Below are 12081 nucleotides of genomic sequence, written 5' to 3'. Positions count from 1 at the left end.
TTTCCTATGGGGATTTGCTTCTACTCCGGACAGTTCCCGAGACAAGTGTCATCAGAGAGCACTTAGACAGAAAAGAACAACTCAACTTCAGCAGCTCATAAGTACTAAAAGGATTAAGATTTTTTTTTTATAGAAGTAATTTACAAATCTGTTTAACTTTCTGGAGCCAGTTGATATATAAAAAAAAATTTTTTTCCTGGATAATCCCTTTAAAGATTGAAGAACTTGCATGCGACAACTGAAGCCTGTCAAGGCATGATTGGAGTTGAAGTTTTGCAGCAGTTGGAGAGTCACTTTATGACATGGCTTTTGTTTGCAGTCTGTGATGATGACACACAGGTCCACATTATGGTTGTTGGTACAGAAGGGAAAGAAGATATTAGTAAATAAAGATTTTCTTATTTTTGATGCCCTGAAGAAATAAATAAATTTATAAAAGTGCTAAAGATTCATACCCTGTGTAGATCATTTCTCGCTCAACCAGAAACCATAGAACCATAAGTTCCTGAGAGGTCAGACCCTGGCCTATTATAATCTATAGGAGTTGTTTCTATTTATCCCATACAGTAGGGTCTTTGTGTGAGATGGTCACCCAGCTTTCCCCTTTATGGTATCTAAATGTACATTGTAATATTCTGGCTCTGGGCAAAGTTGGGTGATAAAACCGAGCAACATCTGCAGGTGTAAGACGACAGCTTTGGGTCCTGTAGCCGCAGATCATCTTGATTTCCTGCCCTGGGAAGTAACCTTCTGCAGACACTCTCTTACTCATCTTTCTGGTTTCCTTCCAGGCATGGATCAGCATCTCGTAGGAGAACCTGGGATTCGGAATTACACGGCGATGTGGGATAACACTTTGGACAGCCGTCAGGCAGAATGTCTGAGTGAGTGACGACATGGGTGTGAATGCATCAAGCTACCCCCACTCGTGTTCCCCGAGGGTAGGGGGAAACGCGCAGACACAGCAAACGTTTATAGGTAAAGTCCAGCTCCTTTTTATTTTTTTTTCTCCTGTTTCTTTTGTCTGGTATTTTCTGTCTAACAATTAGAAGAAAACTTCTCTTGAAATGTTTACATAGGCGTATGAAAATCCCCACTTGAAATTCCACATTTATATCCCGGTTTTAAGGGGCGCTTAACCTGATAAGGACGCAGGGCGTACCTGAATGCCCTGCTCTCGTTACCTGGGTTTAAAGCGTGCTCACGAGCTGAGCACGCTTCAAACCTGGTGGGTCCCGACTGGATTGGGCCGATGCCTGGCATTAACCCTTTAGACGCCACAATCAAAGTTAATCACGGCGTCTTAAATGAAAGTGAAACGATCCCGGCAGCTCAGCAGAGCTGATTGGCATCATTGCGATGGTGGGATGGCCCTTACCTGCCTCCTCACCATCTGATCGGTGGTCTGATGCTCCCAGCCAGGCATGCAGGCTGAAGCAGCGGAGCACCGATAACACTGATCAATGCTATGTTATGGCAATCAAAAGATTGCATGGTATAGCCCCCTATGGGGACTAAGGGGGGAAAAAAAAAAAAAAAGTTAATGTGAACAAGCCCCTCTCCTAATAAGTTTGAATCCCCTCCATTTCCCATTTATTTTGTCCAAAATTGTGCATTTTTGGTCACTTCATATACCATAAAATTTTTTATAAAAAGTGATCAAAAAGTCCCATCAAAACAAAAATGGTACCAATAAAAACTTCAGATCACAGCGCAAAAAATTACCCTCACATAACCCTGTATGTGGAAAAATAAAGTCATAGGGGTCAGAAGATGACCATTTTAAACATACTAATTTTGGTGCATGTAGTATAATTTAAAGTAGTTAAATAAAATAAAACCTACATAAATGAGGTGTTCTTGTAACTGTATGGACCTACAGAATAAAGATAAGGTTTCATTTTTACCGAAAAGTGCACTGTGTTTATTTATTTTTTAAATAAATCAGCCATTGTGGGAGAGTTCTGTGGTCCCATACACATTAGATCAGTGATTTCCAAACAGTGTGTCTTCAGCTTTTGCAAAACTACAACTCCCAGCATGCCCGGACAGCCAAGTTGCCATGTTGGGAATATTTGCAACAGCTGGAGGCACCCTGGTTGGGAAACACTGCTATTCACTTCTCTATCTATATACATACTTACAAGTGACTCTCCCTTTTTCGTTCCCCTAGGCACCTCCTCCTACTCTCACCAAGGCTATGGCTATGACTCCAAGTTATACAGCCTTGAACATGGCCACGAAAAACCGCAAGACAAGAAAAAGAAAACTTCTGGTCTTGCCACACTCAAGAAGAAGTTCATCAAGCGGCGTAAGTCGAGCAGGTCGGCGGATCACGCCAAGCAGATGAGAGAACTGCTGTCCGGCTGGGATGTCCGAGACGTCAACGCGCTTGTGGAGGAATATGAGGGGACGGCGGCCTTAAAGGAGCTCTCTCTGCAAGCCAACGTGGCACGTCCAGAGGCTAGGACTTTACAGAAAGATATGGCCGACCTGTATGAATACAAGTACTGTACAGATGTGGATCTGATATTCCAGGAGACGTGCTTTCCTGTGCACCGCGCCATATTGGCGGCAAGGTGCCCTTTCTTTAAGAAGCTGCTCTCGTCATCTCCGGAGTATGGGGCGGAAATCATTATGGATATCAATACCGCGGGTATCGATATGCCGATGTTCTCTGCCCTGTTGCATTATCTGTACACGGGGGAGTTTGGCATTGAGGACTCCAGGTTCCAGAACGTAGATATTCTCGTGCAACTCAGTGAGGAATTCGGTACGCCCAACTCGCTGGACTTTGACATGCGTGGGCTCTTTGACTACATGTGCTACTACGACGCGGTGCTTAGCTTTTCCTCCGACTCTGAGCTGGTGGAACAGTATGGAGCTCAGAGCTGTTTAGAGGAAGAGCTGCGAGCCCACAAGGCGGTCCTCTCTGCGCGTTCTCCGTTCTTCCGCAACTTGCTGCAAAGGCGAATACGCACTGGGGAGGAGATTACAGACCGGACATTAAGGACTCCAACTAGAATCATTCTAGATGAATCCATAATACCAAAAAAATATGCAAAAGTCATTTTGCATTGCATGTACACGGATGTTGTGGACCTGTCCTATGTCTTGCACTGTAGCCCATCTATCGGGAGTCTGAGCGAAGTGCAGGCTCTGGTAGCAGGAAAGCCAAACATGACCCGACCGGAGGAAGCAATGGAGCTCTACCACATAGCACTATTCTTGGAGTTTAATATGCTTGCACAAGGTAGGTGACGGGTTCTGCACAATCATGCCAAATGCCTATTTCTACTGCCGAAAGTGTCCTAATGGGGTTCAGTTTTCTGAGCATTTTATGGGCAGATGTTAGTAGTTTGGCTTTTAAAGGGAACCTGTCCTCATTTTATGCTGCCTGAACCATGAGTCATTTGGGCCATCACAAGCAACTTTTCCCTACAGGACTTGATTGACATATCTCTCCCTTTTTGGTTCTAGAGGGAGACCTACCACTCACGGCTGGTGGTTCAGGCCTTGTAAAATTCTAATTTTTTTGTTTACTGATGCGTCACTTATAATACAGGATATAACTCCGGATCAGTACAGGATAAGTAATGTAATGTATGTACACAGTGACCCCACCAGCAGAATAGTGAGTGCAGCTCTGGAGTATAATACAGGATATAGCTCAGGATTAGTACAGGATAAGTAATGTAATGTATGTACACAGTGACCTCACCAGCAGAATAGTGATTACAGCTCTGGAGTATAATACAGGATATAACTCAGGATCAGTACAGGATAAGTAATGTAATGTATATACACAGTGACCCCACCCGCAGAATAGTGAGTACAGCTCTGGGGTATAATACAGGATATAACTCAGGATCAGTACAGGATAAGTAATGTAATGTATATACACAGTGACCTCACCAGCAGAATAGTGAGTACAGCTCTGGGGTATAATACAGGATATAACTCAGGATCAGTACAGGATAAGTAATGTAATGTATGTACACTAGAGATGAGTGAACTTACAGTAAATTCGATTCATCACGAACTTCTCGGCTGACTTTTCCTGCATAAATTAGTTCAGCTTTCAGGTGCTCCGGTGGGCTGGAAAAGGTGGATACAGTCCTAGGAGACTCTTTCCTAGGACTATATCCACCTTTTCCAGCCCACCGGAGAACCTGAAGGCTGAACTAATTTACGCAGGGTGAGTCATCAACTACCGAGCCGAGAAGTTCGTGACTAATCGAATTTACTGTAAGTTCGCTCATCTCTAATGTACACAGTGACCTCACCAGCAGAATAGTGAGTACAGCTCTGGAGTATACATGATGTAACTTAGGATAAGTAATATACACTGCTCAAAAAATTAAGGGAACACTTAACCAACACAATGTAACTCCAAGTCACTGACACTTGTGTGAGATCCCACTGTCCACTCAGGAAGATCACTGATTGACAATCAATTTCACATGGAACAGACAACACGTGGAAATTATAGGCAATTAGCAAGACACCCCCAATAAAGGAGTGGTTCTGCAGGTGGTGACCACAGACCACTTCTCAGTTCCTATGCTTCCTGGCTGATGTTTTGGTCACTTTTGAATGCTGGCAGTGCTTTCACTCTAGTTGTAGCATGAGAAGGAGTCTACAACCCACACAAGTGGCTCAGGTAGTGCAGCTCATCCAGGATGGCACATCAATGCGAGCTGTGGCAAAAAGGTTTGCTGTGTCTGTCAGCGTAGTGTCCAGAGCATGGAGGCGCTACCAAGAGACAGGCCAGTACATCAGGAGACGTGGAGGAGGCCGTAGGAGGGCAACAACCCAGCAGCAGGACCGCTACCTCCGCCTTTGTGCAAGGAGGAGCAGGAGGAGCACTGCCAGAGCCCTGCAAAATGACCTCCAGCAGGCCACAAATGTTCGTGTCCACTCAAACGGTCAGAAACAGACTCCATGAGGGTGGTATGAGGGGCCCGACGTCCACAGGTGGGGGTTGTACTTACAGCCCAACACCGTGCAGGACATTTGGTATTTGCCAGTGAACACCAAGATTGGCAAATTCACCACTGACGCCCTGTGCTCTTCACAGATGAAAGCAGGTTCACACTGAGCACATGTGACAGAGTCTGGAGATGCCGTGGAGAACTTTCTGCTGCATGCAACATCCTCCAGCATGACCGGTTTGGCGGTGGGTCAGTAATGGTGTGGGGTGCCATTTCTTTGGGGGGCCGCACAGCCCTCCATGTGCTTGCCAGAGGTAGCCTGACTGCCTTTAGGTACCGCGATGAGATCCTCAGACCCCTTGTGAGACCATATGCTGGTGCGGTTGGCCCTGGGTTCCTCCTAATACAAGACAATGTTAGACCTCATGTGTCTGGAGTGTCTCAGCAGTTCCTACAAGAGGAAGGCATTGATGCTATGGACTGGCCGCCCGTTCCCCTGAATACGATTGAGCACATCTGGGACGTCTCGCTCCATCCACCACAGACTGTCCAGGAGTTGGCGGATGCTTTAGTCCAGGTCTGGGAGGACATCCCTCAGGAGACCATCCTCCACCTCATCAGGATCATGCCCAGGCGTTGTAGGGAGGTCATACGGGCACGTGGAGGCCACACACACTACTGAGCCTCATTGGGACTTGTATTAAGGACATTACATAAAGTTGGATCGGCCTGTAGTGGGATTTTCCTCTGTGATTTTGAGTGTGACTCCATATCCAGACCTCCAGGGGTTACTACATTTCATTTCCATTGATAATTTTTGGTGATTTTGTTGTCAGCGCATTCAACTATGTAAAGACGAAAGTATTTCATACGATTAGTTCATTTGTTCAGATCTAGGATGTCTTATCTTAGTGTTCCCTTTATTGTTTCGAGCAGTGTATGAACACTATCAATTCACTTTGTGTTGTGTTCTTTACATTGGCTCTAAATCTTTTATTTTCTCCTGCATTATTAAAGCTTTTAGTGAAAGTTGAATGTTTAGCAGTGAGATCAGGATTTGTGTCAGGGTTTATGGTAATGTACTATATTACATTATATAAAGCAGCGGTGTGACAGATCTTGCTGGGTGCATGGAGTGTTCTCTCGGCTGTCAGTATAGGCGGTGAGAACATATGGGAGTGATTGACTGTTTAGCTTCACAACCAACTAGACAGAAAGACTGAACGTGGAAGTAGACGGCGGCCAAATAAACAAACGTCTACTTTTAGTATTTTCTGTCTGTGCCCATAATGTCATTCTTCAGTATTTTCCGTAACCACCAGTAAATCTTCCTGCTCACGCACATAATAAACATCCAGATTTTCTGTAGAACAACCTTTACTTTGTTACTTTATGGCGATCGGATACTTTTAGATCTTTGTTGATAGGTTATTTTTCAACTACAGCTCTGGAGTATAATACATGATATAACTCAGGATCAGTACAGGATAAGTAATGTAATGTATATACACAGTGATCTCACCAGCAGAATAGTGAGTACAGCTCTGGAGTATAATACAGGATATAACTCAGGATCAGTACAGGATAAGTAATGTAATGTATGTACACAGTGACCTCACCAGCAGAATAGTGAGTACAGCTCTGGTGTATAATACAGGATATAACTCAGGATCAGTACAGGATAAGTAATGTAATGTATGTACACAGTGACCTCACCAGCAGAATAGTGACTGCAACTGAGCTGCTGTCAGAAAAACTGACTGTTTCTTCGTTTTTACAATATGACGTATTTAGGGACTAAAATCTTCCCGGCTGATAAAACAGAATAATATCTCACATCCAGTCAGACCTGAAAATTCAGGTTTTAATCCAAATCCAACCTCCTTCCTTCTAAATCATAACCGCAGAAGTCCAGGAAGCTGAGCTGTATGAAGCCCTTACTTCTGAGCTTCCCAACCAGGGTGCCTCCAGCTTTTGCAAAACTACAACTCCCAGCATGCCCAGACAGCCGAAGGCTGTCTGGGCATGCTGGGAGTTGTAGTTTTGCAACAGCTGGAGGCACCCTGGTTGGGAAACACTGCCTTACTTTGTCCCTTACTTAGTTCCTGTGGCCTGACCCAGCTACATTTTGCTGCTCTGCAGGTTTCCAGCTGAGGGTGAAGCATCGGATAACTGCTTATTTGTGGGCAGCGCAGATATATCAAAATGCTAATTTTCAATCCTGTGACATGAACTCGGGTATTTTAAGAATTCAGAAGTGACTCATTTTTTATTCCTGTTCTATATATAGATTTTTTTTTTATGTCCTTATTTTATAAATGACTTGAATAAAGATTAAAATCTTCATTTGCTTTTATTTATCGTGAGCTTGAATTGCACCGAGCACCGTTGTCTATTAAAAATAGTGTTTCTGTTTTTGACAGCGGCTTAGTTGCACTCACTATTCTTCTGGTGAGGTCACTGTGTACATATATTACATTACTTATCCTGTACTGATCCTGAGTTATATCCTGTATTATACTCCAGAGCTGTACTCACTATTCTGCTGGTGAGGTCACTGTGTACATATATTACATTACTTATCCTGTACTGATCCTGAGTTATATCCTGTATTATACTCCAGAGCTGTACTCACTATTCTGCTGGTGAGGTCACTGTGTACATACATTACATTACTTATCCTGTACTGATCCTGAGTTATATCCTGTATTATACTCCAGAGCTGTACTCACTATTCTGCTGTTGAGGTCACTGTGTATATACATTACATTACTTATCCTGTACTGATCCTGAGTTATATCCCGTATTATACTCCAGAGCTGTACTCACTATTCTGCTGGTGAGATCACTGTGTACATACATTACATTACTTATCCTGTACTGATCCTGAGTTATATCCTGTATTATACTCCAGAGCTGTACTCTCTATTCTGCTGGTGAGGTCACTGTGTACATACATTACATTACTTATCCTGTACTGATCCTGAGTTATATCCTGTATTATACTCCAGAGCTGTACTCGCTATTCTGCTGGTGAGGTCACTGTGTACATACATTACTTATCCTGTACTGATCCTGAGTTATATCCTGTATTATACTCCAGAGCTGTACTCACTATTCTGCTGGTGAGGTCACTGTGTATATACATTACATTACTTATCCTGTACTGATCCTGAGTTATATCCTGTATTATACTCCAGAGCTGTACTCACTATTCTGCTGGTGAGGTCACTGTGTATATACATTACATTACTTATCCTGTACTGATCCTGAGTTATATCCTGTATTATACTCCAGAGCTGTACTCACTATTCTGCTGGTGAGGTCACTGTGTACATACATTATATTACTTATCCTGTACTGATCCAGAGTTATATCCTGTATTATACTCCAGAGCTGTACTCACTATTCTGCTGGTGAGGTCACTGTGTACATACATTACATTACTTATCCTGTACTGATCCTGAGTTATATCCTGTATTATACTCCAGAGCTGTACTCACTATTCTCGATGTCTAGATAGGAAATGTATTAACTCTTTCCTCTCGTGCAGGCTGCGAGGATATCATTGCAGAGAGTATCTCTCTAGACACCTTAATCGCCATCTTTAAGTGGAGCTCACAGCCCTATGGTTCCAGCTGGGTGTACCGCCAAGCTTTGCACTTTCTGTGTGAGGAGTTCAGTCAGGTCATGACTTCGGACGTCTTCTATGAGCTCAATAAGGATCATCTGCGGAGCGTCATCCTGTCAGACTATCTGCAGGTAACGCAGTGTTCTGCATGTGTCGTGTGTCTTCTGCCCTTCAAGGTGCACTTATCCCCTAGGACAGTTGTCCCCAACCAGAGTACCTCCATATGTTGCAAAACTACAGTTCCCAGCATACCTGGACAGCCAACGGCTGTCCGGGCATGCTGGGAGTTGTAGTTTTGCAACATCTGGAGGGCCGCAGGTTGAAGACCACTGCCCTAGGAAAACCATGGACTTGATGAATCCCATATAGTTCTCCATGCAAATCTGTTTCTTATTTTTCCAACCTTGTACCTCATGTGGACTATACAACATTAAATTTACAGTGTGTAGCACTAAGATTTAAGACTGTGCCATTGTGAAGTGTATGGCACTCGCTTAAATCTTCTGTAATCTGTCTGAAGGACTCGTATTACAGACAGCTGGGCACCCATAAGAAGATATGGAAGGGGTTTATAATAACTACTATCAGATCTCCTGTTATTTCACTCCTAAAGGGGTACTCAGCTGCTCGGCGTTCGGAGCAAAATGTTCCAACCGCTTACAGCCTGCGCCGGTTGCTTGTGACGTTGTGGCCCTGCCCCCTCGCGATGCCACTGCCCACGCCACCACCCATAGACTTGCATGTAGGGCATGAGGCGTGACGTCACAAGGGGGCGGATCCCCCGGCTCTAAGCGTTTGGAACATTTTAAAGGGGTACTCAGCCCTTAGACATCTTAACCCCTATCCAAAGGATAAGAGATAAGTTGTCTGATTCGGGGAGTCCTGCTGCTGGCGACCCCTGCGATCTCGGCTGCGGCACCCCAGACATCCAGTGCACGGAGGGAACTTCGGTCCATGCCAGATGACTGGCGATGCGGGGCGGAGGCTCTTGATGTCACGGCCATGCCCCCTCAATGCAAGTCTATGGGAGGCGCGTGGTGGCTATCATGCCTCCTCCCATAGACTTGCATTGAGGGGGCATGGCCATGACGTCACGAGGCTCCGGCGATGCACCCAACGCTCTAAATGAATGCCGGGTGCAGCAGGGAGATCGGACATCTTACACCCTATCCTTTGGATACCGTACCCCTTTAAGCTATGTTCAAACTGCATAATTTCCACCTAAATTTACTTTGATTTCATAGGGATTCCACAGTCCCATTCAGACAGTGGGAAATACACCAGTCTTATATTTTGCATATTTCCTGTATCTTATTCTTGTAGGCAGAGGCTGCTGGGGCAGTTCGTTCTGTTTGCACAAGTCTCCCAGTCCAGAGTTTTTAAGGGTCACCTGATATTTTACAAGGAATGCCAAGACTAATGGATTGAAGACTAATGGATTGTTTTTGTTATTTTTTCTCTTTTTAAGGCAAGCGAGCAGGATATCCTGAAATATTTAATCAAGTGGGGGGAATACCAGCTGATGAAGAGGATAGCAGACCGAGGTGAGACCCTCATCTAACATTCATGTTGAACAGTGTTTCCAAACCAGTGTGCCTTCAGCTGTTTCAAAACTACAACTCCCAGCATGCTCACACAGCCAACCAGTGTGCCTCTCGCTGCTGCAAAACTACAATTCCCATAATGCCCGGACAGCCGTTGGCAGCAGCTAGAGGCACACTGGTTGGGAAATACTGCTCTAGCAGTTGCATTACTACAACTCCCAGCATTCTCGAACAGTTGCATATTCCCCAAACATGTGGCTCTCCCGTTGTTGCACAACTACAACTCCCAGCCAGCTGGAGGCACCCTGGTCGGGATACACTGAAGCAGAATTTTACAAGAAATTGATTTAATCTTCTTTTTAGCCGTAACCACACACAGATTTTCATTCCTTTTATTTATTTATGTATTTTTGTAATAATTTTTTTGTATTATTATTATTTTAACAAACTATATATTTATTTAAAATAAATATATCTTCACTATGGAGTTACATCTGCAGTCCAAAGGAGACCGTATAGCAATAAAGAAAGACGCTGCAAGATTGCACACATTAGTGCACACAGTAGTGTTTTTCATTCATTAATTCATATATATATATATATCTAATAAAATAAGGCAAAAGGCGCTACTCCAGCGATCTAAAATATTTATTCACCCATCCATAAGCACCCTATGGATGAGTAAATGAATATCACTTATTATTTTGGATTGCTGGAGTGCCGCTTTTTGCCTCATTTTGGTTTTTTGGATCTGCATCACCTATGGCCAAGGATTGGGCTGGCTCAGCACCTGCTTTTTTTTCCCTTCCTGGCTACATTGTTCCACTCTCATTGTTGTTATACGGGACATATTTATATAATTTTTTTTTTTTTTAGTATTTTTTTATTTATTGTTTTTAATGTGCCCAATGAACCCATCACTAATTTGAGTGGTAATGCAGTTTTTGACTGCATCGAACATTACTGCAATGTGTGAACTGAGCCTGAGTCGTATGTTAGTGTTGTGGACTGCAGTTCTCAATTGATATATTACTGATCCTGTACCCATTGTATAAGGCCTCATTCAGGCTGTATACAGAGCTTGCTGACTGCTTCCAATAACAGAGGAAAACCTATGAATCTTATCATATAGATATGTATGTGATTACTACTCAGTTTGCCAAAATGGTAAGCAGTGTTTTCTCATTTGTATTACAGAGCCCAACCTGCTGAGCGGCACTGCGCACAGTGTGAACAAGCGAGGCGTAAAACGCCGGGACTTGGATGTGGAGGAGTTGAGGGAGATATTGTCGTCTTTGCTGCCTTTTGTCCGCATCGAGCATATCTTACCTATGAACAGTGATGTGTTGAGTGACCCTGTAAGTATTGTACCTTAGCTGAGCAAATTATTATCAGGTATAAAAGTAGATACATTAATGCTAAACAAATCTCAAGAGGTAGAAGCTCATTCCAGTAAATATCAAATGGGCTGCAGTAGTTTATATCAAGGTTCTCAATAACTGTATCTTATAGGGGTACTCGGCCCGTAGACATCATATCCCTGCCATCCCTAGATGTTAATATTCAGAACGCTGGCTTTGGGCTGCCCAGGTCGTAACGTCACGCCTTCCCCCTCCATTTACGCCACTCCCCTCCATTCATGCCACGCCCCCTTCCATAAATGGCGGGGCGTGACGTCACGACCACAGCCGTCCGAATCCGGCGTTCTGAACATTAATGTTCAGACAGCCAGAATGCCGACCTGGAGATTATGGCCGGACCCCCTGCGATCAGACATCTTATCCCCTATCCTTTGGATTAGGGATAAGATGTCTAGGGGCGGAGTACCGCTTTAAAGTGTGTGTATCATCGCCCATAGGTGGGTGTCATAACTTCATAAGTCGTATTCTGTGCTGTTATATATGCCCTCACTTTTTACCCTGGCGATCGCCTTATCTGTTGCACAGCTTTCCTAGAAATGATTTTCAAAGGT

General features: G+C 44.0%; 1 protein-coding gene across 1 annotated transcript in view; it reads left to right on the top strand.

Moving 5' to 3' along the window:
- BTBD7 (BTB domain containing 7) overlaps nt 1-12081 on the top strand; it is a 57091-nt gene that overhangs the window by 35532 nt on the left and 9478 nt on the right. The window contains exons 2-6 of the mRNA XM_056545474.1: nt 792-978; nt 2174-3253; nt 8488-8696; nt 10034-10109; nt 11307-11467. Of these exons, the coding sequence (XP_056401449.1) occupies nt 897-978; nt 2174-3253; nt 8488-8696; nt 10034-10109; nt 11307-11467 (1608 nt within the window). The 5' untranslated portion in view covers nt 792-896. The remainder of the gene's footprint in view (nt 1-791; nt 979-2173; nt 3254-8487; nt 8697-10033; nt 10110-11306; nt 11468-12081) is intronic.

The sequence above is a fragment of the Hyla sarda genome, chromosome 11, assembly GCF_029499605.1.
Source record: "Hyla sarda isolate aHylSar1 chromosome 11, aHylSar1.hap1, whole genome shotgun sequence".
Lineage (NCBI taxonomy): Eukaryota > Metazoa > Chordata > Amphibia > Anura > Hylidae > Hyla > Hyla sarda.
This window is presented reverse-complemented; position numbering and strand designations above follow the sequence as displayed.